The sequence below is a fragment of the Sycon ciliatum genome, chromosome 9 (assembly GCF_964019385.1).
Source record: "Sycon ciliatum chromosome 9, ocSycCili1.1, whole genome shotgun sequence".
NCBI classification, from domain to species: domain Eukaryota; kingdom Metazoa; phylum Porifera; class Calcarea; order Leucosolenida; family Sycettidae; genus Sycon; species Sycon ciliatum.
Genome location: NC_088651.1, coordinates 16613098 through 16639501, shown reverse-complemented (window position 1 = coordinate 16639501; position 26404 = coordinate 16613098). Strand labels below are relative to the sequence as shown.

The 26404-nt window shown below is 48.7% G+C and overlaps 1 protein-coding gene across 1 annotated transcript; it reads left to right on the top strand.

Moving 5' to 3' along the window:
- The first annotated feature begins 10543 nt into the window (after positions 1 to 10543).
- LOC135824569 (UPF0193 protein EVG1 homolog) lies at positions 10544 to 25986 on the top strand. The gene is made up of 6 exons (XM_065337301.1): positions 10544 to 11355; positions 13524 to 13586; positions 16745 to 16945; positions 17930 to 18064; positions 21857 to 21957; positions 25902 to 25986. The coding sequence occupies exons 1-6, from the start codon at positions 11256 to 11258 to the stop codon at positions 25965 to 25967; spliced, it is 666 nt and encodes a 221-aa protein (XP_065193373.1). The 5' UTR covers positions 10544 to 11255; the 3' UTR covers positions 25968 to 25986.
- Positions 25987 to 26404: the final 418 nt, after the last annotated feature.

The following is a 26404-nucleotide window of genomic DNA, read 5'->3' as shown; positions in this document are numbered from 1 at the left end:
ATCTCTGGACTACCAGGAGTAGTTTTGAGCAAGTTTGAAGCGGAAAGACAGCTAACTGGGCAGGCCAGGACGGACGCCTTTCCACCCTTTTTCTCTCAAATTACCTAAAAGTCGAGTATCTCGCTCGAGCGCTTTCAAAACTTTTCTCTTGGATTCGCTTCCCAAATTGCGAAACGACGCGAGGAGCGACATGAGTTTCTTCCAAAAACGCAAACGCATCCCGTACTTGCACTATTCGTACAATGTTACATAAATTGCACAGAACGACACCGTATTTATAAATGCCTGAGCTGGAACAGCCGTGACGAACATTTACAATCATTGCTATCAGGTTGTACTACTCCGATGAGTTAGTTCACAAGGGACAAAACAGTTCTGTACGCAGATTGACTGTATACTCACCGTGTGTCAGCGCCTTTAACCCTTTGGAGCCCCAAAAATCCTGATGATTGTCTGCGACTGCAATCACGATATATTCTTTACCTTATTTTGGTCATAACTTTGGTGCTAGTTATTGGATTTCCATAATCTTGGGCTTCCTGGAAAGCTCTCCGCGAGCAGAGTAACTAGAGCTAAAATTCAATACCACAGCAGTCACATATCCAACACCACGGCGCCTCGAACAGTCCACAGAGCTGGATATACGAGCAAATGTCCTCAACTCCAGCCATTTCACTCTCATTCATCGTGGAATGCTCAATTTTTTTTGCGCTGAGTATAGTTTTATACTGACCACGTGCAGGAAGCGTACCTGGATGAATCAGCATGTCATCCAAGGGGAAATCCCTCACTCAAAGCCAGTCACTGAGAAAAAAGTTCGACTTTTGCCGTGACTGAAATGTCGAGCGTGATATCTCTGCAACGCGACATCGTAGCTCTCCGGCGATTGTTGCATTAGAAAGCTGAGGTCTTCGGCTTCTTCCAAGATATTTAGATCGCGGAAATCAGTCAAGTTTCGAGTGAGTTACGAACATTTAGTCCATCGACGGTATACCGTCGATTTTTGACTGTACGGGCTCCAAAGGGTTAAAGCCATGGTCTTACATTCGAAACACCGCTGCTTTCCTAGCTATTTTAGAAGCAAAACGACTCACCCACTACGCCATGCCATGAAAGTCAAAGTCCACATAGAAATTTCAATCTAAATCCACTTGTTCACCCTTCCTGCTGGGATGCAAGTTTCTTAGTAGAGTACAATGTTCCTTCATTTCAGGGTTCTAGCCAAAGGGGGGTAGGGGGGCGCAGCGCCCCCCTACTCCTTTTGCGCGCCCCCCTGTGAAAAAGTGCCGCCCCCCCCCCCTACTCATTTTCCGATTTTTGTGTTTTTCCACGCCATTCAACGAAAATACAGTCGATAGTCACTACTAGAGGGTTCATAAAGGCACATTTGTGAGGGGTGAAGTCCGGGGTTCACCCTGGATGTTGCATTTTGCATGGCAAGACAATTTTGGACAATGGAAAAATGGGTCATGGGGTAACTTTTTCCCATGCCCGCCCCCCCCCCCCCCTACTATATTGACCTGGCTAGGGACCCCGCATTTTCATAAAACATACTTCAAATGTCAATTCATTATTTATGAAGCCATGGCTGTGTAACTGAGACTGGCTTTATAATCGAATATACCTCCATGGCTTTAAAGGTGCGGATATGTTATGTTACCTTTATTTTACGTCACCATAGGTACAGGCATTGCTGCCTTCTTGCTGTGGATCATTAATGATGCCACAGCTCCTAGGCTATGATGAAAAATATAATAGTATGATAGATTAATATGATAAGATGTCATGACTGTCAGCAGGACAATTATAAAAAATACCATGCAGCAGTGGATACACGGTATCATGTTCACACTGAGGGCAGCACCTACATATATTAGGGAGGTTTAGTTCCCACGGTAACGGAAACGCGTACGTGGGTGATCCACGTCAAGTGGATGAAGGGCATCCACGTTGCAATGTTGTGTTTAGTCACACGGAACAAACAAAAGCATGAAGCGAAACGCCCAAACCTGGTCAAAGACGAAGCTACCCGGGCCTAAGAAGCTCATTGAATATTTTGATTTCGTGCTTCGGAAACTTCTTCAGCTGAGCACCCTCGCAGCTCGCAAAATGCGCTCCATTCTGATTTTCACCCACGTTCCGGCGGAACGTGGGTGAGCCTCCATACACTGTATGTCGTGGATCAGAAAACGTCTGTACGTGGGTCACTGAGTATCACGTGGTACACACACGTAAAGTACCCACGGATTACGTGGGACTAAACCTCCCAATTATCAAGAGTCCATAACCCCAGAGCGTGCAATGCCACACAACTGTCTGTCACGACTTGTTTTCAGCATAACGTCATCTTTATGATGTAATGTGACGCTACGGCGCGATGAGCAAATACGCGGCTTGGCCGCAGACTACAGTGCATTTCAAAACTACAGACGCGTAGGGTTTTTGAAATATTTCAAATTTGGCTGGAACTTTTTGAGAATAGTTTTCGGAATATTGCTCAGGATCGCTCCACAATTACTCTCATAATTATAGTTTCTAAAGGATTGGATAACAGACGCCCAATTTGGAAAAATTTATGCACAAAGTGATCACAGATTTTATGTGGTATAGATGCTGGCATAACGGTTTTTGCCTAGGTATGCGTCCATAGTTTTGAAATGGACTGTAGACAAGGCCAAGTCATTACATCATGAAAATGACGTAATGTTGAAAACGAGTCGTGAGTCGTGACAAGACCCTATCGCGAGTTGCACACTCTGGGGGTTATGGACTCTTGGTAAAATAATATGTAGCTGCCGCGCTCCTCAACTCCCGTTGTGACCTGAGTCTCACGTTCGCTGGGGACCTCATGGACCTTTCAAGTAATTCATGCCATACAAAACCGATTGTCGAGCCTGTTGAGATCGCTCAGCTGGTCCACATAGATTAGACGCCTTTTTAGGAAGGTTCGTGACACAGGAAAGTCCTTACGCTGATGTAGAGCGGAGCGGAGCAAAATGCACGACAAAATTGGAGTTGCGCATCCGTGACACAAGCCAGAGCAGCTGGAAGGCGCGCAAGAAGTTCACCACATTCAGCTGGCTGACGACCATTATGGGCAGGTGATGACTGTTATGCCTGAGTCATTGTAAGTGGTGTAACTACACAAGGTCAGTCCGCGGCCAAGTATGCCAGCGTTTATTCCTTACCGGAAATTTGACGACCTTGAGCAGCTGCTTGGCTCTGAGTTGTCTTTGTGTGATGAAAACGATGTCAACAATCCACAGTTCACTTCATTCGACCATTACTCAATGCCGATGCACTCAACGGATCCCAAAACAACACCGACCGAAGCCGAAGGGTGGCGGACTTTTTCAAAGAAACAATTTGCAAGTGGAGTTCTGCTCCAAATGTAGCACTTGTCGAAAGATTGCCACCAAAACTCTTCCAGTGTCAGAATGTACGGGTGGATCTGCAAGATTTGGTACAACCTACGATGTACATCTACAACGGTGTATCCACGCTCTGCAAAAATTCTCCACAGTCATGACTCATGGTAAATCTACGGAGTCTCGGAGCGCGGGGGGGGGGGGGCGCGGCGCGGAGTGCATCACGCATGCATACACACTGTACACAGTACAGCCGCATGCCATGCCTTTTTTGTAGTGCGTAGCTCAAGGCCCGCCTAGCGCGCCTATACTATGGCTATAGGCAGGGAGTCGTAAAATACCCGGTATTTCACGACTCCCTGGCTATAGGCCTACATCTGCTAGTCCATTCATCGGATTTGGGCCGAATTGAGGATCAAAAACCCACTTTAAATCTCATAATTCTGGGTTTTGGATCTGCTTCTCCATACATTTTGCCATGGCATACCTGTCCTGATTTTGTAAAACCTGGCTGAATTTCTATTTCCCTGTTTTTGGACAGTTCTGGCCTCAAATGTGGCAAGGAGTAATTGCACGGGTCACACAATGCAGGATGTGCTGTTGTTTTCACGATATCTACAACTATGTGAGAGAGACACCAAAAAGTAAGGGTGCCAGTTTCCAATGAATGGACTGCCCAATTTTGCCGGCACTGCGGCGGCAGTGCTTCCAGCAAAATATCGAAATTTCCCACGAAAAGAAATTGCTGGCAAATTCCGAGCAAAATATCGAATTTACAGAGGATTCCGGGTGTGTTTTGACAATTTATTCTAATTTCTTTGGTTTCATTGGGCCAAAGTTGTGCCGAAATAGCTCATGTAGGTTGTCAGGGGTACATCAATTTGAAATCCCCTCCCCCCACCCCTCTCTCTTTGTATTGGCCGGTGTTCTCACTGTGCTATGAGATGCTGTAATAAATAAATAAATAAATCATGCTACAAAATCCGTAATACTGACACCATTTTCTGTTTTGCTTTCGTCATCGGAGTCAAAGTAGACGGTTCATTCGAAGCCATTTTGCCATAAAGCAGGAGCAAAACGGGGCAAAATATCGGAAATAGGCCTTGACGGATTATGCTAGCATAATTTGTCGCATGATTCCTACTAAAATCGAATAATTGCATAATTGGAGGCAAATTGCATATGAATCGCATAAAATTGGAGTAATTCGCCTGCTCGCATCAAATTCCATACAGTTGTACATGTTCTACAAGTACAAGTAGATGCACCAGGAAGTCGTAGGTTTACGACTCCCTTGATAGCATGTCCAGTCCACTATCAGTGACGGCAAGAGTTCCCGGTTATGATCTCTTGGTGATGGTCGTAGCTAGGTCGGACGGTGCGTTGACCCCGTTGAACTTTTGCTACTACAGTCTACAGTACAACACCCTCTACAAAAAAATTCCCGTGTTATTTTTGCACAGAACCATAATAATTATTATACATGTAATCTGTACGTGATCACATAGGGTACCCTGTAAAAAGGCCTGTACTGTGGGGATTGCCCTATTCAAAATTTAAATAATAATAATATAATAATAATGTACATTAGCAGCATATACATGTAATTATAAGCCTTTGGAGTATCCTTAAACAATAAAAATTAAAAAATTAAAAAAATTACAAAATTTGTAACTCGGGTATTGAGCTAATAATAAAAGTAGAAAGGAATATGTCCTTTTCCTTTCTACAAAATTTGTGAGCATTATCATGCGGCATGATATAGGCATGAAGCTGCAGGAAGCCTCAGCCCTTCTTCAAACATGATAGGCATATGCGGATAATGCCGGCAGAAAAAAATTGGCAGAATTCGGTACTCTTTCTGGTAAGTTTCATGCATGTTTGGTATGTGGATAAAGTAATGGAGCAGAATTCGAGGAATTAACCGCCATAAGGTTTGTATGGTTCTGCCAATTTCACTGCTTTTCGAGCAGAATCTGCCACCTTTTTGAGCATTATCCACACCCCCAGCATAATAATGATAACTTTCAGCATAAAAATAGCATAATTCTGCAATTTTTTCAGCAATGCGAACAGCATAATTTCACGAAAATATTAGCATAATCCGTCAAGGTCTAATCGGAAACGAAAGGCAATTGCCAATACTGGCAATAACCCTTTCCCAAAGGTGCTCGCCCTTTTTCGCCCCTTTCTGGCAAGTTTCTGCCCTTTTTGGAAAAGCCCATTTCTTTCGCCCTTTTTGAGCTTTTTTAGCTGAAAAAGTGCTACATGTAAAATCTGTTTTCTCATGCAAGCGATCACAGTTTCCGAGGGCTCGATGGACCTTGGCAAGCCGCTTTTTTGGGGGGCAACAAGTTGGTGATGCTTGTACCCCTTGTACACAATGCTGTAAAAAGTGGGCTTTTTGAACTTTACTTCCTGTTAATGCGTATTCATTTCTCAGCTTGGGTTCATATATGAACAAAAAGTGCAGACATACCAACAAATTCTCGCTCGCAAACTACACTGGGGTCACATGATGAGATACGCGGTGTTTTCACACACACACACACCACACACACACACACACACACACACACACACACACACACACACATACACACACACACACACACACACACACACACACACACACACACACACAGGTACATTGAAAATAAAGGACCATGCTTATCTTTAAAGAAGAGGCACCTGTGACGTGTGTGTGTGTGTCTGTGTGTGTGTCTGTGTGTGTGTCTGTGTGTGTGTGTGTGTGTGTGTGTGTGTGTGTGTGTGTGTGTGTGTGTGTGTGTGTGTGTGTGTGTGTGTGTGTGTGTGTGTGTGTGTGTGTGTGTGTGTGTGTGTGTGTGTGTGTGTGTGTGTGTGTGTGTGTGTGTGTGTGTGTGTGTGTGTGTGTGTGTGTGTGTGTGTGTGTGTGTGTGTGTGTGTGTGTGTGTGTGTGTGTGTGTGTGTGTGTGTGTGTGTGTGTGTGTGTGTGTGTGTGTGTGTGTGTGTGTGTGTGTGTGTGTGTGTGTGTGTGTGTGTGTGTGTGTGTGTGTGTGTGTGTGTGTGTGTGTGTGTGTGTGTGTGTGTGTGTGTGTGTGTGTGTGTGTGTGTGTGTGTGTGTGTGTGTGTGTGTGTGTGTGTGTGTGTGTGTGTGTGTGTGTGTGTGTGTGTGTGTGTGTGTGTGTGTGTGTGTGTGTGTGTGTGTGTGTGTGTGTGTGTGTGTGTGTGTGTGTGTGTGTGTGTGTGTGTGTGTGTGTGTGTGTGTGTGTGTGTGTGTGTGTGTGTGTGTGTGTGTGTGTGTGTGTGTGTGTGTGTGTGTGTGTGTGTGTGTGTGTGTGTGTGTGTGTGTGTGTGTGTGTGTGTGTGTGTGTGTGTGTGTGTGTGTGTGTGTGTGTGTGTGTGTGTGTGTGTGTGTGTGTGTGTGTGTGTGTGTGTGTGTGTGTGTGTGTGTGTGTGTGTGTGTGTGTGTGTGTGTGTGTGTGTGTGTGTGTGTGTGTGTGTGTGTGTGTGTGTGTGTGTGTGTGTGTGTGTGTGTGTGTGTGTGTGTGTGTGTGTGTGTGTGTGTGTGTGTGTGTGTGTGTGTGTGTGTGTGTGTGTGTGTGTGTGTGTGTGTGTGTGTGTGTGTGTGTGTGTGTGTGTGTGTGTGTGTGTGTGTGTGTGTGTGTGTGTGTGTGTGTGTGTGTGTGTGTGTGTGTGTGTGTGTGTGTGTGTGTGTGTGTGTGTGTGTGTGTGTGTGTGTGTGTGTGTGTGTGTGTGTGTGTGTGTGTGTGTGTGTGTGTGTGTGTGTGTGTGTGTGTGTGTGTGTGTGTGTGTGTGTGTGTGTGTGTGTGTGTGTGTGTGTGTGTGTGTGTGTGTGTGTGTGTGTGTGTGTGTGTGTGTGTGTGTGTGTGTGTGTGTGTGTGTGTGTGTGTGTGTGTGTGTGTGTGTGTGTGTGTGTGTGTGTGTGTGTGTGTGTGTGTGTGTGTGTGTGTGTGTGTGTGTGTGTGTGTGTGTGTGTGTGTGTGTGTGTGTGTGTGTGTGTGTGTGTGTGTGTGTGTGTGTGTGTGTGTGTGTGTGTGTGTGTGTGTGTGTGTGTGTGTGTGTGTGTGTGTGTGTGTGTGTGTGTGTGTGTGTGTGTGTGTGTGTGTGTGTGTGTGTGTGTGTGTGTGTGTGTGTGTGTGTGTGTGTGTGTGTGTGTGTGTGTGTGTGTGTGTGTGTGTGTGTGTGTGTGTGTGTGTGTGTGTGTGTGTGTGTGTGTGTGTGTGTGTGTGTGTGTGTGTGTGTGTGTGTGTGTGTGTGTGTGTGTGTGTGTGTGTGTGTGTGTGTGTGTGTGTGTGTGTGTGTGTGTGTGTGTGTGTGTGTGTGTGTGTGTGTGTGTGTGTGTGTGTGTGTGTGTGTGTGTGTGTGTGTGTGTGTGTGTGTGTGTGTGTGTGTGTGTGTGTGTGTGTGTGTGTGTGTGTGTGTGTGTGTGTGTGTGTGTGTGTGTGTGTGTGTGTGTGTGTGTGTGTGTGTGTGTGTGTGTGTGTGTGTGTGTGTGTGTGTGTGTGTGTGTGTGTGTGTGTGTGTGTGTGTGTGTGTGTGTGTGTGTGTGTGTGTGTGTGTGTGTGTGTGTGTGTGTGTGTGTGTGTGTGTGTGTGTGTGTGTGTGTGTGTGTGTGTGTGTGTGTGTGTGTGTGTGTGTGTGTGTGTGTGTGTGTGTGTGTGTGTGTGTGTGTGTGTGTGTGTGTGTGTGTGTGTGTGTGTGTGTGTGTGTGTGTGTGTGTGTGTGTGTGTGTGTGTGTGTGTGTGTGTGTGTGTGTGTGTGTGTGTGTGTGTGTGTGTGTGTGTGTGTGTGTGTGTGTGTGTGTGTGTGTGTGTGTGTGTGTGTGTGTGTGTGTGTGTGTGTGTGTGTGTGTGTGTGTGTGTGTGTGTGTGTGTGTGTGTGTGTGTGTGTGTGTGTGTGTGTGTGTGTGTGTGTGTGTGTGTGTGTGTGTGTGTGTGTGTGTGTGTGTGTGTGTGTGTGTGTGTGTGTGTGTGTGTGTGTGTGTGTGTGTGTGTGTGTGTGTGTGTGTGTGTGTGTGTGTGTGTGTGTGTGTGTGTGTGTGTGTGTGTGTGTGTGTGTGTGTGTGTGTGTGTGTGTGTGTGTGTGTGTGTGTGTGTGTGTGTGTGTGTGTGTGTGTGTGTGTGTGTGTCACGCTCCTTATAAAGAAGAGGCACCTGTGACGTGTGTTTTTGTGTCACGCTGAAGCGCTGCGGAGCAGCGCTGCCCTGAGCACGCGAAGCGTGCGAACAGTGTAGCACAGTGTAGCTAGCGGCCGCAGAAGCACTGAGCACGCGAAGCGTGCGAACGAAGCGTGCGAATCGTGTAGCTAGCGGAAGCAGCCACAGAAGCACTGAGCACGCGAAGCGTGCGAATCGTGTAGCCACCACCAGGTGCTGAGCACGCGAAGCGTGCGAACAGTGTAGGTACTAGGTGGTAGCAGACACGATCAGTACGAGTAGCAGTAGCAGCCGCGCGCAGAAGCACTGAGCACACGAAGCGTGCGAATCACGTAGCCACCTGACCTAGCCTAGGCCATAGGTAGCACTAGCAGCCGCACAAGCGCTGCGGACCACGTGAACCGTTCTCTGCAAATAGAAACATCTGCAACAAAAGGATACAAAAGATCTGTACTGACTGCACTCTGCATCTGATCTGCAGTGAAGAGCGCATCGCACTTTTGTTCGTAAGTTTATGAATTTTTTGAGCCGCTTCATCCGCCACCAGGTGATGGACAACCCTGACCAGCCTCCCGAAGGCGTAACAGACGTCCCTCCTTCTCCTTCCAACGATGAAGAACCTCCCTCAACAGGACTTCAGCGGTCTGGCCACCACCACGTGCTGAGCACGTGTGCTGTTCATATACTTGCTTCACCCGCATGCCACATTCGGCCAGGCAACGCTGGCCGGTGGTGCTGCTAGTAGTTGATAAATATGGTGGTAAAGACACACCTGGCAATATGACGGTAAACACACGCCTGCCCACACACGCTCTCTAGGCTGCAAAGTTCTGGCACAGAGCTCTCCTTCTCACCACCACCACCATCAGTTCGCGCCTGGCGCCTGGTCGATGCATGGCTGGCGGTATCCGGCATAGCAGGCTGGGTACATCAAGTAGCGCATGGCACATAGATGATGACACAGCAACGACATAGCTCGATTGCGACGTACGTTTCGTCCCCGCTGGACTCATCAGGCAATGCCAATATTCTTCTTGGATGTCTTCATACGGAGCTTGACTCGGGAGAATGAAGCTGAAGACACCACTGCAGCTGTACTTATGGATGATATATGAATATGGTGGTAAAGACACACCTGGCAATATGGCGGTAAACACACGCCTGCCCACACACGCTCTCTAGGCTGCAAAGTTCTGACACGGAGCTCTCGATCTCCTTCTACGTCGCAATCGAGCTATGTCATTGCTGTGTCATCATCTATGTGCCAGCCGCTAGTTGATGTACCAGCCTGCTATGCCGGATACCGCCAGCCATGCATCAACCAGGCGCCAGGCGCGAACTGATGGTGGTGGTGCCCGCCGTGCTAGTGGTGGTGAGAAGGAGAGCTCTGTGCCAGAACTGTGCAGCCTAGAGAGCGTGTGTGGGCAGGCGTGTGTTTACCGCCATATTGCCAGGTGTGTCTTTACTCTTTACCACCATAATTATATCAACCATAAGTACAGCTGCAGTGGTGTCTTCAGCTTCATTCGACCGTGCTTATATTAGAGATAATACGGTGTATACTTAGTCTTTGTCTAACCAGAAACAGGTTTACAGGACTGGTACTCTCACTACTGAGTCTGAGGTAGAGAAAGAGGCAAGAGTCTAAGAGAGTGTCAGAGTGACCATGGTTACAGAACATGACATTCATGCATGTACAGTGCCATGGGAACGTTCGTTTTGTTTGAATTTATCGCCTTGGTAGATCTCTACTAAGTACTAGTACTACGCTAGTCTAGCTCTGCGCACCGCGTACCGGTCTCATCTACACCACACAGTACAGGCACAATGCGTGAATGACCGTGGCACTGACATCGACAGTGACCTGGTCACTGGTGACGCGACACTACATGACTGTACAATCGTCATGTACATGTAGCGTCATGTAGATCTACACGATTGACGGATTGTGTATTTGTAGTGCGATATTTTGAGTTGAGATTCGCTGCAGCATCGATATCGCGACCTTACCGACTCAGACTAGTCAGAGAGTTTGCCAGGAATCTCTGACCAGATCAGAGGCAGAGGCAGTGACTCGCCTGACTATTTACAACACTGGCGGTCACCAGGTCACAGTCCCGCTCACCAGCCGGGCAACCACCTACGAATTACTCAGGCACACTCTTACGGCCGTTCGTAATGGAGATTTGTCGTCGACTCCTTCCTTCTCGTTACAATTAATTTTTGTTTTGTTTTGTTTAGATAGCTGCTGGGACCTAAGTCCTTGCACGGCTGGACACTACGCCGGGTATCGCCATTCATTCGACTCTAGTTCTGCGTGTAAAATAATTGCTCATTTTCTTGTGGTGGCCACGCGTAGCTAGATCTACGCTCGGAGCCTGACGGGTGCCTTCCGGCCTTGCTGACGTGCGAGGCAAGCAGAAAAGCCCCTGGCCCTACATACGGAATATCCGTGCACCAGCAAGTCGCGAAGACCAGCGAAGATAGCCGTAGCGGCGTGCGCATCGGTCGCCGCGGAGCGAGTGGGCGGGCGCACCGTCTAATCGGATCCGCGGATCTCTAGCTTCGTGACCATCTACTTGATGTCATAACGTAGTCTTCACTTGCTGGCGACCGGGTTATCCACAACGTTTATTCTTGCGTGTGAGACCAGCGAAGACATTGACTCAAACAACCATTCATCAGTGTGCAATCGACGTTTCCAGAGATCATTTCACAAGGACGCATGGCATCTGGCAAGCAACAGCCAGTTGCGGCTGGTGGTGGATTCATGTCCTCCGCCAAAGCCGCGCCTCTCAGTAAGGACACCCAGGACCTGATGAAAGGTGGGTGCAGTAATTGTGTCTGTATGTCTGTGTGTCTGTATGTCTGCGTGTATGTCACTGTGTGTATGTGTGTATGTGTGTGTGTATGTGTGTATATGTATGTATGTGTATGTGTGTGTATGTGTGTGTATGTGTGTGTGTATGTGTGTGTGTGTGCACTGGCTGTTGGTAACCACCCAGGAGAATGAAAGAAAAGACAGGAAGAGTCTGAGAAAGAGAAGAAAGACGTGTGTGACCATAATCTGTGGTGTGATGTGTGTGCGGGAAAAAGAAAAAGAAAAAAGACCAAAAAGTAGGGATTCACTGGCCAGAAAAAGCCACTTCATAGCTGTGTGGTGTAGACCAGGCTGAATAGTGGCGGCCAATTCTTCAGCCTTGCAAGCTGTTGAATGGTGCAATCCCAGCACAAGTTGCTATGGCTTCTGCTGTAGCATCGCTACCATCGCCTCCGCATCGCTATCATCGCCTCCGGCGATGGGCGTCCAATGGTCCAATGGTGTGTGTGTGTATGTGTGTGTTTGTGTGTGTGTGTGTGTATGTGTGTTTGTGTGTGTATGTGTGTGTATGTGTGTGTATGTGTGTGTATATGTGTATGTGTGTGTGTGTGTGTGTGTGTATGTGTATGTGTGTGTGTGTGTGTGTGTGTGTGTGTGTGCACGTATGTGTGTACACATGAATGGTTTTACGTCTGTATATGCGCTGTGTGTGCGTGTGTTCACATGCTCTCACGTGTGTGGTGTGGATGTGTGGGGGTAGGTGTGCGGGGGCACCGATGACTTGCTTCACATGCGCCTGGCACTTCACACGTCAGGGCGACCTCGCTAGGCAAAAGTGCACGGCTGAACGGCAGAAGCCGGTTTCGGAGCAGAGAGGTGCATGTCAGTGCCCTCGGTGTCATCGTTGGTTCCGGAGCCGCGGAGGCTTGGCTGTGCATCGTTGCTCCGCTTCTACCTCGTGCCCAGTACCGACCGAACCAGCTGCTGTCGTCACCGGTGACACTACCGCTCGGAGTTGGTGCAATGCTCACTGTGACTTCTGCAATTGTTGTTTCCGCTCAACCCAGGGACGCAACCGCCATCGCTGTTCAACGCACTGCCACCGTCCAACGGCCAGAGAACGGGACAAGTTCCCGCATATGTGTATCTCCTCTCGCCGGGTCCGACTAGTCTCGCATCTGGAGCGCCATCGGGTGACGTGCTCTTTCTCTCTCTCTCTCTGCTGCCCCTCCGGGGCCCACGTGACCCTAGTGGTGGTGGCTGTACAGGACAGGACAGGTGTGGGTGTGTATGTGGTGAGGGGGTATGTGTGGGGACATGGGGGGGGGGGGGGGGATGCATACCTTCATCTCCTACTGCTGTGCTGGACTGGGAACTACATGCCAAGGTGAATTTCTGTTGCTATCACACACACACACACACACACAGTCGTTGAGACTCCTACTGTAGGGTTTTTGCTGGGGTGTAGGACTGTCAGGACACAGCACACATCAGCACACATCTCTAGGTGCACAACTTGGGATTTGCCGATGACGCAATTATGTCTCATCATGTGTGTGTGTGTGTGTGTGTGCGCATGTGTGTGTGTGCGCGTGTGTGTGTGTGTGTGTGTGTGTGTGTGTGTGTGTGTGTGTGTGCAGGGCCGGAGGCAGCTTCCCCGGAGTGGTGCGGCCGAAGGGCCATCTTGAATGGGGTCTGGCGGTCGTCCCCCAGAAAAATTTTGGAATTTAGACGGCGAATCCTGCACTCTGGGCGACTCCCTGTACAAAATCATACATCGAAACTTTTTCTCCCCGGTTTTGGACGTTCCATATTCCGACTTTTGGGGAAGTTTTTTTTTTTTTTTTTTTTTGGTACGGCCATGGCCGTACCGGCCGTACCAGTGGCGCCGGCCCTGGTGTGTGTGTGCATGTGTGTTGTGTGTGCATGTGTGTTGTGTGTGTGTGTGTGTGTGTGTGTGCGTGTGTGTGTGTGTGTGTGTGTGTGTGTGTGTGTGCATGTGTGTGTGTGTGTATTTGTGTGTGCATGTGTGTGTATTTGTGTGTGTGTGTATATATATATATATATGTGTGTGTGTGTGTGTATGTGTGTGTGTGTGTGTATTTGTGTGTGTATATATATATGTGTGTGTGTGTGTGTGTGTATTTGTGTGTGTGTGTGTCCACACAACAGTTATGATGAAGGAATCAAACCTAACAGCGGTACAGCGTCGGCAGCTTGGAGAGTCTGTTAAAGGTCAGTGATATTAACCCTTTAAGAGCCACAGGAAAATTTCAAAATTCTGCATTTTTCTTGTTCCTTGGATCATAGCTTCAGTTCTACTCACTCAATCCTCATAATCTAGGGCTTCCTGGAAAGGTCTCCGCGAGAGGAAGAGAATGAGGTCAATCATAATAGCCAGCACACCGTCTATCCAGCGCTAGATCGCAGCGACAGTACGAAAAATGCCCCAAATGCGTCCAATTGCGTCCCGCTCCAGATATTTCATTTTACTCGATCGTGGAGTTCCTATTTTTTCGCTGTGTACTCTTGACAATATCAACAGTGAAACCCATGCAAATTCGAGTAAACCAGCGTGACGAAAAGTCTCAAAATTCTCAATACTAAAGTCGCACTGCACGCTTTTGAAATTGCCGCGATCGCGGCTCAACTTACGAGTGATTTATCTCAGGAACCGTTGCTCGCAGCGCTTCACGGATTGTTTCTCCCGACAGGTGAGAGTTTTCTCTTCGCCCTGGATATTTTGATCACTGGATTTGAGCGAGATGGGACTGAGTTGCGATCTTTTGAAGTTTTGCATTTGAATGCGTCGTTTACGACGCATTCAAGTATGGGCCGGCTCTTAAAGGGTTAAGGTGGCTCGCGCCTATTTCTAAACTCGTCTTCTGCGCAGGTTCTCGCGCATCCTACGTTCGAGAAAAATGCATGCAGATTTGGCGAAGCGAGCTTGTAGCGCGCTCCAGTTTCGAAGGGTCCAGCTCACGCGTATGACCCGATCAGTCTGGGTCAGTTTCCCACCTGTTGGAAGGCTACCTTCTTGCCAAAGCATTTGGAAGTTGGACTAGTTTCGGCTCCACAATCCAGTGTGTCGTTACTACAATAGCTTTCATGGCTGAGATTGTTGGTATGCCTGTTGGCTCTGGGCTCCCAGTACTCAGTAGCCGAGGCTGGTTGGTAAAGTAACTCCAATTTCACTTCAAGGTACCAGTGCATCTAGTGTCTGCTTCTATCAAAGCAGCGTGCTGTCTATACTGGTTACCCCAGCAAATGTAGGGTGTGCATAGGTAACGGTCTTGGCCGCTTTATGCCGATGTACTCCGTGTGGTGTAGACCAGGTGTGCATTGGTGGTCGATTCACATGGCTTCGCCAGTTGTGTGGATTAGACAGTTATCTGGCGCAAGTCTTGATCAGTCTCATTCAGATCTTGTTCGCTATCGTTGCTATAAGAGAAAATCTGTGGGTGCACATCCAGTGCATTTGCAGATTTGCGTGCTTCTCTTGCGACGGGCGTAAACATGGTACATGGTACATGGGTCAGTTTCAACTTTCCCTGCCACAAACATAGGGTATTTCCCTGCCACAAACATAGGGTATTTCTTGTGTGGTAACATGGTGAGTTTAGATACAGGCGAGAGCCACCTCAACTAGTGTGCATCCTTTGGATAGCAGTCTCCCGGCGTGGATTCCAGCAGGTGCAGACATTCGTGCCTTTGTGTGTGTGTTCAATAAGGCACCCGGGGACGACAAAGCCGTGTAGACTTAGCGCATGGAAAAGTCTAATCTGGATCAACGAGTGTGTACTGTGAGTCGACAAACTTTTGGCCCATTCAAATTTCGGCTTCCCTGGGCTGAAACACATTTTCGGCTGCAACAAATTTCGGCTTCCCAGGGCTGAAACACATTTCCGGCTGCAACAAATTTCGGCTTCCCAGGGCTGAAACACATTTCCGGCTGCAACAAATTTCGGCTTCCCAGGGCTGAAACACATTTTCGGCTGAAACACATTTTCGGCTGAAACACATTTTCGGCTTCCCAGGGCTGAAACACATTTTCGGCTGAAACACATTTTCGGCTGAAACACATTTTCGGCTGAAACACATTTTCGGCTTCCCAGGGCTGAACCACATTTTCGGCTGAAACACATTTTCGGCTTCCCAGGGCTGAAACACATTTTCGGCTGAAACACATTTTCGTCCTGTACTGCTGCTGCCTGTATGCACAGTCACACTGAACATTGCAGGACAAAATTTCGGCCAAGCATGACCAGGCCGAAAATAGCCGAAAGTAAATATACGCCGAATATTTGTTGACTTACAGCACCTCTGTATAGGTGTGAACGAGGACCTACTGCACAGCAGTATCAGGTGTGTATCACAGGGTATGAATGGTCAAGCTTTACATGTCCAGCAGATAGTCGTATCATGTAGGGAGACGACACCAGAGACTATAGTACTGTAGAAGCAGAAATATTCGTCTGGAATTTAATTTCGTCTTTTTCGTCCAACGAGCTGTGGGACTAAGTTAAATGCCGGACTAATGTCGATTTGAAACTCGGGTATTGAGCCAATAATAAAAGTAGAAAGGAAAAGGACGTATGGAAACGAGTTAAGAGTAACTCTCCACCACTGTAACTAGGTACTATATACAGTCAGAAAGTCTCTTTGGTCTTTCCATAACCTTGAACCTTCCAAGTTGGAAGGCTGTCAGTTAGCGCTACGGAGATGTGTTGAAGCTAGGTGTCAGGACGTCGAATGTCTCAGTACTCTGTCAGTTTTGTGCCTAGTTGTTGCACTTTCTGACGGTATATAGTATCTAGTTACAGTGGTGGAGAGTTACTCTTAACTCGTTTCCATATGTCCTTTTCCTTTCTACTTTTAATGTCGATTTGTCCAGCTTTTCAATACACTCTTATGATCCATGGACGAAATTTTCAACCGGGCGAACCGCCTTTCTTCGGAGTTGGACGAAATTATTGACCGACGAAATGTTCTGCCTCTACAGTACATCCCTACTGAAGTACTTTCTTTTTTCCCGCAAATACATCACACCACATACTCCGGCATGAATTGACTGTCTGTAAACACCCAGTAGAATGAAAGAAAAGTCAGGAGGAGTCCGAGAAAGAGAAAAAAAGAATTTTGTGACCAAAGTCGTCGGGAATTGAACCCGCAACCTCTCGATTGGAAATCGACTGCACATACCACTGCACCGTATGGGACACACACGCGCGCGCGCACGCACACGCGCACACACACGCGAGCGCGCGCGCACACACACCACTAGCAAGGACTAGGGTTTCCTTGAACGATTTCGCCGGCATCGTCGCTGACACAAGACGTTGTTATTGATGGCCTGTGTTTCTCTTTGCGTACTTCTGTGATCCACCCATTAGCCGGCAAGCCTCTACCTCGTCAGTGCGGTCCTGCAGGTAGCAGACACACACCATCAAAGACCACGGCTCAATTGACGCAGCAGCCACACAGGAAAGCAGCACAGCGGCAAGGTATTGGTGGCGGATTACGAAGCAAAGAGGCCATCGTGAGCAGTGGCGCATACAAGCCGGAGGCCGCGCTGCCCACAGCATACACAAAACGTACGTTGTCTGCCCATCGCTCGCTTGTAGTTCTCTTTGATTGCAAACAATTGCGCGTTGTGCAACTTTGCTCAACTTAATGACACAAGGGTCGGGGGTCGCGGATGCGGAGAGGTCAGCGGACTTTATTTTCACCTAGCGGCTCTGGCTAAACAATTCCTTTCCTGGACACAATCATAGGACAGTCTTGTATCACAAGTATAATTATAGGAAGGAGCATGCAAAAGAAGAGCTTTTGAAAGATTTCGAAGTTACCAAAGTCTGAAGAAAGTGTTGAACAGTCTCTGGTGGGATGACAGCTGCACCATAGCTCAGTGGTTAGTGCATCGCTGGCTACAAGCGAGGGTCCCTGGTTGGAGACCTGGTGGTGGCAGTCAAATATTCTCTTCAGACTTTTCCCGTTCGCGTCTTTCCCTCAAACCAGTGAATATTTTATAACTTGGGGCTCCCCGCGTGCTAATTTGTATGTGTAGTGTGTGGGTTACAGTGAGGGCCTCGTCCCACCCGCCTGCGTGGATTCACAGGAAGTGTGAGTTACGAAGTCTGAAGAGGATGTTGAACCGACTCTGCTGGGATGATTACATCATCGCTCAGTGGTTAGAGCATCGCTGGCCTCAAGCAAAGATCCCTGGTTGGAGTCCTGGTGGTGACAGTCAATTTTTTCTTCAGACTTTTCCCTTTTCCATTCTCTCAATTGATGGGTATTGAAAGAGTGTGAATAGACTGAAGATGCAAACATGCAGACATGTGAACTTCAACTACCATATTTTCCCGGATATAAGTCGCACCTTTTCGTAATAAACGTACAGGGCAAGGACGAGGATGCGACTTACAATCGGGTGTGACGTCCTACTTACGTGAACATATCGAAACAATATAGCTCAAACCTAAAAGTATGGGTGTGACTTCAAATCGAGCGTGATTTATAATCGGGGAAATTTGCTACATGTACGTTCAACTGTGGCTTTGATTTGTGTACTGCAGCTCTTGACTCTGAGAAGAAGGAGAGGCTACAAGACGAGATGACGTTCGGAGGGATCTCCGCGGGCGCTAAAACAAGATCGAGGACCACGCAAAGACCGCCGTCTCCACAAGAGCCGCCGGATAGATTTGACGAAGGTAGCTTGTTGTTTGAGCCGAAGGGGGGGGGGGGGGGGGAGTACCGTACTTTCTGCTTTATAAGCCGCATTGGAGTATAAGCGGCACCCAGATCGAAAAAAATATGAACATGGTGTAACCAATTTAAAGCCTTGTTATGATGTGAACTTCCATCGCACACAGCCACACCCAGTCGTGTTGCGTACACAAAAGAAAAAGACGACAAAAACCTCTCTATCTCTCCAAACACTTCGAATACTTTCCAAATACAATCCATATATCCCCTGAAGATGCCCTCTTGGGCGGACATTTGCAAAGTACTTGAAGTGTTAGGAGAGAGTTGGAGAGGGTATTCTTTTTTTTCTCTTGTGTAGCCAAGGACTTGGCACGCCTGTGCGCGGTCGAAGTTCATAGCCAGATTTCTGGTTACGAAATACGGATGTCTACCCTGTATTACACAGTTAGTTGACCATCGTAGTACAAGCAATAGGTATTGTTTTGGGTGAACCGCGAGTACCGTTAAGTCTTGCATAAAAGCCACAGCTTCTATGACTTTCTTGGTGAAATTTTGCAGGCTTCTATATGAGACAGACTTCTATACAAGACAGGTATTTCTATGTATGTCAACACTAAAACCAGGCTTATGTGTGATTTGATGGGCCCAAAATTGCGGCTTCTATTCAAGTGCGGCTTTTACGCAAGACTTTACGGTATGTAAAGTATGGCTTACACCGGGTGAAATACGGTGGTTGATAAAAAAATTACTTCACACCCTGAAGCTCTTGGGGTATTTTTCTTTTCCTTTTTTTCACGTGGACAACCAATCATCACATGTACCAGAGGTCAAAAGAGACAGAAGCGGAAAGGGCTAGCACTATATTGCTGCCCTGTACATGAGCTCGAGTCAACTGCTGCACATAGCTGCCAAACAATAGCTCAACTACTGTTCTATTATTATCAGAGCTCAAAATGGACAGAAGCGGAAAGGGTTAGCACACAACATTGCTGCCCTGTACGAGAACTGTTCTATTATTATTGATTATTACCATTATCATTATGAAGCTGTGGTGTACCTGCATGGGCGGTTAACAATGGTGATATTGAGTGGGATGACGAAAGTGATGATGAAGCTGATGCAGACAAGGGATGTCCAGATTCTGTTTTCAATTTTTTTGGCATTTTGGGGTAAATCTACCCCACTTTTGCATTTCCGAATTTTGCCTGTTTCTGCACGGTTTCGACCCAGAAAAGGGCGGTTTTCCTGTGTTTTTTTGCTCTACGTCACGAAGTGAGAAACTTCGCAAGAAATTTCGCACATTTGGCCGCGAAACTTGCAGGGAACGCGAAATGAAAACGTGCAGAACACAAGGTTCGTGCGAAACTTTCGCTCTACGTCACGAAATGAGAAACTTCGCACGAACTTTCACAACTTTGGCCGCGAAGCTTGCAGGGAACGCGAAATGGAGCTTTGTTGTCATGGTAACGAACGCATTTTTTCCGCGGTTTGGCTAAAACAAATTGAATGTTTTAGAAAATTTTAGAAAAGCATAAAAAAGACGATATGCATTTTGATAAGATTTGGCCGCATTTTGCATTTCAATTTTTCCACAAAAAACGCGCAGAATCGGGCCAACAGGACGAAGAACGTGATGATGTTGTTGCAGAGGATGTACGAGCGCCTCCAGCAAGAGAGAACATCGCCGGCAGTGCTGACTCGAAGAAATCATTCAGCCGAGAAAAGAAACTTTCCGTACTTACCTGGATGCGGAACAAGAAGACCAGCAAAGAAGAGACTGCTCGGCATTTCGGCCTGCCACATCACAACTATATCAGTCGCTGGTTGGCGCAAGAGCAGCAGCTGCTACAGGAATCGCGCGGAGCTCGGAGCATTGGCTGAGGACGAAAAGCTCAGTGGCCTCAGCTCGAAGAACGGCTTCACGCCGAGTTTCGAAAAAAGCGCGACGCCGGCATCAAGGTAAAGGGCTGGTGGTTCGTGACGAGGGCGAAGCAGCTGTTTCGTGAGCTGTATCCTGAGAAAGTTGGAGACGACGACACCAGCCCGTTCAAAGTTTCAATGTATTGGTTTCGGCGATTACAGAGCAGATGGAACGTCTTGATGCGGGCGACGACGAACGAGCGCAGGAGGAACCGGAGAGAAAACGTGTACATGTCTGTAAGTTCCATACCGACATCCGCTCAGCTGGAGAGTTCGAGAAGAAGAACATCGCTAATATGGACCAGACGCCTCTGCCCTTTGATCTGAATGTGGGCAAGACGTACGCGGAGAAGGGCAGCAAAACTGTTTAGTGTCGTAGTGTGGGAGGCTCAGGCATGGATAAGCGCCAGGCAACTGTTCCGCTCACCATATACGCCGATGGTGAACGCCGCGTTAAGCCCCTCATAATCTTCCGGGGCACTGGACAGCGTATCACACAGCAGGAGAAGCAGCAGTACGATCATTGCGTGACTGTTCACTTCCAGGAGAACGCCTGGTGGGACGAGAGTGTCTTCCTTTTCTGGGCACGGCATATGTGGCGGCGCGACGTTGCGACAGAAAAGCTTCTCGTCATTGACAGCCACCGGGCCCAGATGACAGCTAGGGCGAGGACAGCGCTGAAGGAGGAGTGTAACACCGCTGTCGTCTACATCGGAGGTGGACTTACCTCAACCCTCCAGCCTCTTGACGTGCTATTCAACGAGCCGTTCAAGCAAAGAGTCGTTGACTTGTTCAATGAGCACCTGTCATCTCACCTTGACGAGTATGTGCAGGGTACCATTCCTGCGAAAACGTCGTCGTGTCCTCATGACGAAGTGGGTTGGCCAGGCGTGGGCTGACGTCAGCAGGTCGCTCCGTTCCGCCGTGCAGGAATCATTCTTGTCCACAGGCATTGCTGTCTCTGTGGACGGAAGTCAGGATGAAAAGATCAAGCTTCGGGGTCTTCCTGACTACACGTATGCCGCACCAGCTGCTGATTGAAGATGTTTCATGAACTGCCAAGAAAGTTTGCCCAATTAAAAACCTCCATGGATATTGTGTGTGTGCGTGCGCGTGCATCCAGTGAGGGGGGGGGGGCGGGAGGGGGGGGAGGGGGGGGGGCGGGGGGGGGGGGGGGGCGGGGAGGGGGGGCATTTTTCAGGCAGTATTCTAATCTGGCTAAATCTGCCTGCAGCAGACGCCGTTACAAAAAAGAAGGGGGGGGGGTATTATTTTCGGGCACGTACTTATTTACGGACTTTTACGGTATGATTATCCTGAGCTCAACATCTCAATTTCTCAAATTTGGCGCTGGGCGTGTTTTGCATCTAAACCTTTCGTTTGTTCTTGGTGGCCAAGGTACCAAGGTACGGAATATCCAGGGTTGTGCAAAGCTTGCTGTGTTTCTCGCAGCTAGAGAGCAATCTGACTATGATGCTTTGAGCCGGTTTTTGGATACTTTGTTGTTGATCAGACTTTATTGCTATTGGTTTGGCCAATAACTGGGCTCCGCTGACGAGATTTATCAAGATTCCCGCTGCGCCACCAGAGGTATTCATGGTGTGATCACAGGTGTATTACCGATGCCTTTGTGGGATGCAACGTCATGTGATAGTGCTGAGGTTTAAAACATCTATTAATCCACGATAGCAGAAACGTTTTTTGCATGTGTGTGTGTGTGTGTGTGTGTGTGTGTGTGCGTGCGCGCGCGTGCGTGTGTGTGTGTGTTATGTGTGTGTGTGCGTGTGTGTATGTATGTATATGTGTATGCGTATGTGCACGCACACTCGCGTGTGCGTTGCTGCCACACATTTTTCCGCTTCTGTCTTCATATCCAGTTCTTGAAGAAATTGAGGAAAGAAAAGTGTTCCTGGCAGACATGGAGGCGGTGGGTCGGGGTGGCGAATACCGCGCCATTATCAACACAGAAATCTCATTGGTAAGCGTGCGCGCTCATCTGTCACTCACTCTCAAGTGAAATCCTTTTCCGTTGTTTTTGTGCAGAACACGTTTTTGCAGGAAGTTTTTTCTTGCCCGTCCCATATCTGACTCTACGTAATTTTGGACAATGTCTGCTTTTGCCGGAAGCCAGTCTGCCAGTCGCCTGCATGCTCGAAATGTTCAGCCAGAATCGAGAGTTTCAGACGTAACTATCATGACCTTTCGCGGATAGCTGGTGCAGGAGATTGCAATGATGTGATGGTACTCTGGCAAGCAGGCGAGTAGCTCGCATAGGTCACCGGGGGGGGGAGGGGGGGGGGGCACATGCCCCCCCCCCCCTAAATTTTCAACCTAGGTTCAGCATGCACATAATGACCATGAATGACATGCACCAGCCATCCTACACATATGCGGCTGTGCACCCCCCCCCCCCCTGGAGTGGGGGGGGACCAGCTACGCCCCTAGGGATGGTATTAAAATGTAGCACATCGGAGGTCCATCATAAAGCCGTTGACGCTGATCTTCAGTCGTTCACCTACCATATTCCCCCATGTTAAGCCGCCCTGGATTATATGCCGCACCGGGATTTTTGGTCACAAAACACAGACATCTATAATGTGTGTCACTGTTAGTTTGACCATCGTGTTATAATGAACTCGGATGGAGAGCCAAGGGTGGATTTAAAGTAACGAAAAAAGGACCAAAGAACCAAGACCAAGAATGAGCTGATTGTTTAGTAACTGGTGGTGTTAGTGGACAGTATAACGTAACTTGTAGTTTCTTGGTCCTTTTTCTTTACTATGAATATCGTATTATAAGCCGGACCTACATTTTCTAGGAGTGAATTACCTCTAAGTATGGATTAATAATAATAATAATAATAAAACAGGTCGCGTAATGAAGCAGCATAACGATAGATGTGCAACGTCATGATGCCTGGTCCGCTTCTGTCCTGGGTTCACTACCCCGTGCGTTGCAGCCGCGAGCAAAACCAGCTCAGGCTGAGAGTTCCCTGCATGATTGCTTGTCCAAAGCGCGCATTCTGAGCCCACTCAGATCTCACTCAGAAGTATGGATTACTGGTGTTTAAAGTGCGACTTAAACTCTGGATAACCGAAAACTCAAACCATATAGACTGTCAAAGCCATTATTCTAACGAGGCGCATATAATAACGATTTCCCAAAATTGACTGGTTTACGTGTACCAAAGGTAACGATTCTCACACATTCTCAATGCTCAATAGGACAGTATATGAGTCGATTTCTGTATAACGATTTCTATTTTAACGACAGATTTCTCCTCGTTAGCTGGTTACAGTAGCACTTCGTTATACTGTATAAGCAGAAATATTCGTCTGGAATTTAATTTCGTCTTTTTCGTCCAAGCAACTTTTGGACTAAATTAAATGTCGGACTAATGTCGATTTGTCCAGCCTTTCTATACACTCTTATGATCCATGGTCGAAATTTTCAACCGGACGAACTCCTTTTCTTTGGAGTTGGACGAAATTTTCTGCTTCGACAGTACATTAAAAGTATGGCTTTTACAGTAGATGTGGATTATTAAAAAAAGTCTGAAATTATACGTGGTCCCATGCAGTTCAGCTAGGGTGCACACTATGTTAACAAGCAAGGTCAAAATTAGTACAATCATGTAAGTACAGTAAAGCATGTCATGGCGACCACTAGAACATGGCGACCACTCGACCATGGCGACCACTCGGGTATGGCGACCACTCGGGTATGGCGACCACTCGAGTATGGCGACCACTCGGGTATGGCGACCACTCGGGTATGGCGACCACTCGGGTATGGCGACCACTCGAGTATGGCGACCACTCGAGTATGGCGACCACTCGGGTATGGCGATCACTCGGGTATGGCGACCACTCGGGTATGGCGACCACTCGGGTATGGCGACCACTCGGGTATGGCGACCACTCGGGTATGACGACCACTCGGGTATGGCGACCACTCGGGTATGGCGACCACTCGGATATGGCGACCACTCGGGTATGGCGACCACTCGGGTATGGCGACCACTCGGGTATGGCGATAACTCGGGTATGGCGACCACTCGGGTATGGCGACCACTCGGGCATGGCGACCACTCGACCATGGCGACCACTCGGGTATGGCGACCACTCGACCATGGTGACCACTCGGGTATGGCGACCACTCGGGTATGGCGACCACTCGGGCATGGCGACCACTCGACCATGGCGACCACTCGGGTATGGCGACCACTCAGGCATGGCGACCACTCGGGTATGGCGACCACTCGGGTATGGCGACCACTCGGGCATGGCGACCACTCGGGTATGGCGACCGCTCGACCATGGCGACCACTCGACCATGGCAACCACTCGGGTATGGCGACCACTCGGGTATGGCGACCACTCGGGTATGGCGACCACTCGGGCATGGCGACCACTCGGGCATGGCGACCACTCGGGCATGGCGACCACTCGGGTATGGCGACCACTCGGGTATGGCGACCACTCGGGTATGGCGAGCACTCGGGCATGGCGACCACTCGGGCATGGCGACCACTCGGGTATGGCGACCACTCGGGCATGGCAACCACTCGGGTATGGCGACCACTCGGGTATGGCGATAACTCGGGTATGGCGACCACTCGGGTATGGCGATAACTCGGATATGGCGACCACTCGGGTATGGCGACCACTCGGGTATGGCGACCACTCGGGTATGGCGACCACTCCGATATGGCGACCACTCGGGTATGGCGACCACTCGGGTATGGCGACCACTCGACCATGGCGACCACTCGGGTATGGCGACCACTCGGGTATGGCGACCACTCGGGTATGGCGACCACTTGGGCATGGCGACCACTCGGGTATGGCGACCACTCGGGTATGGCGATAACTCGAGTATGGCGACCACTCGGGTATGGCGACCACTCGGGTATGGCGACCACTCGGGTATGGCGACCACTCGGATATGGCGACCACTCGGGTATGGCGACCACTCGGGTATGGCGACCACTCGGGTATGGCAACCACTCGGGTATGGCGACCACTCGACCATGGCGACCACTCGGGTATGGCGACCACTCGGATATGGCGACCACTCGGGTATGGCAACCACTCGGGTATGGCGACCACTCGACCATGGCGACCACACGGATATGGCGACCACTCGACCATGGCGACCACTTTTCCTTGTCACGGACGCATTCACATTCAAAACAGCTCGGATAAGGCGACCACTCACTCAACGCGACCGGCGATCACCCACCCGCGACCGGCGATCACCCACCCGGGACCACGTTGCACAGTGCTAGTACATGTAAATGTATGCATTGCATGGTGCACCATGCATGGTAGATCTACACATCAGTGCAGGAAGTGTAGATGTGCATGGTGCATGCACGACAATCGACAGGTCTGAGGACCCCAGGCAAATGCGTCGTGCTAGAGTAGCATAGGTGTGTGCACTGTGATACACTGATCAACATGATGTATCACATGTGGATATGGTCACGTGACCCACTGATAAGAAGACTACCTGGCCACGGCGACCAATTGTTCTCGTCCCTTGAGGGGTCGCCTTAGACAGGTTTCACTGTCAGTTCTCTCTGCATGCAGCCAGCAGGTCATGGAGTCGTACGGACCCCGCTTGCTTGTACAACTCCCGAATTCTAGCTTGCCATGTGCAACCAGATACGGCAAAGCTTGTTGTACACATTTGAACCAGTTTGCATACAAAATCATGCACCGGTATGCGTATCGTGAGGTCCGGTTATGTTATATGCAAACATAAGTATGCTGTAAATCGGTAACCAATGATTTTTCCTCCGGGTGACGAGGGATCCGGATAAAACCGGATAAAACCGGATAAAACCGGATAAAACCGGATAAAACCGGATAAGCATTGTCCGACAGTATCCTTTCTCTCCATCATGTTTTTCTGCAGAAAATCCGCGAGCTCGACGAGATTGATCGGAAGCGTTCGTCAGCGCTGCGAGATCGTCTCCTCTGACAAGATTAGATGCAACTCACACATGCAGACCTTGCCTTGTGGAGTATGCCGTGTGGTGTACAGTGAACTGTGTGTGTGTGTGTGTGTGTTTGTGTGTGTGTGTGTGTGTGTGTGTGTGTGTGTGTGTGTGTGTATGTGTTTGTGTGTGTGTGTGTGTGTGTGTGAGAAAAGGAAGAAAAAATGGAAAAATGAAAAATAGGGATTCACTGGCCAGAAAAAGTCACTTCAATCAGCTGTGTGGTGGATACCAGGCTAAAAATAGTGGCGGTCAATTCATCAGCCTTGCAAGCTGTTGAATGGTGTAATCCCAGCACAAGTTGCTATGTCTAACATACCGGTAGCTGTTTGCTATCATCGCTTCCGCGATGTGCAGGTCTGAGGTCTGAGGTGTGTTTGTGTGTGTGTGTGTGTGTGTGTGTGTGTGTGTGTGTGTGTGT

Coding starts and splice junctions, on each gene's coding strand:
- LOC135824569 (XM_065337301.1), top strand. CDS start 11,256: ATGGCATCTGGCAAGCAACAGCCAGTTGCGGCTGGTGGTGGATTCATG. Junction 11,356..13,523: donor CACCCAGGACCTGATGAAAG/GTGGGTGCAGTA, acceptor TCCACACAACAG/TTATGATGAAGGAATCAAAC. Junction 21,958..25,901: donor TCAACACAGAAATCTCATTG/GTAAGCGTGCGC, acceptor GTTTTTCTGCAG/AAAATCCGCGAGCTCGACGA.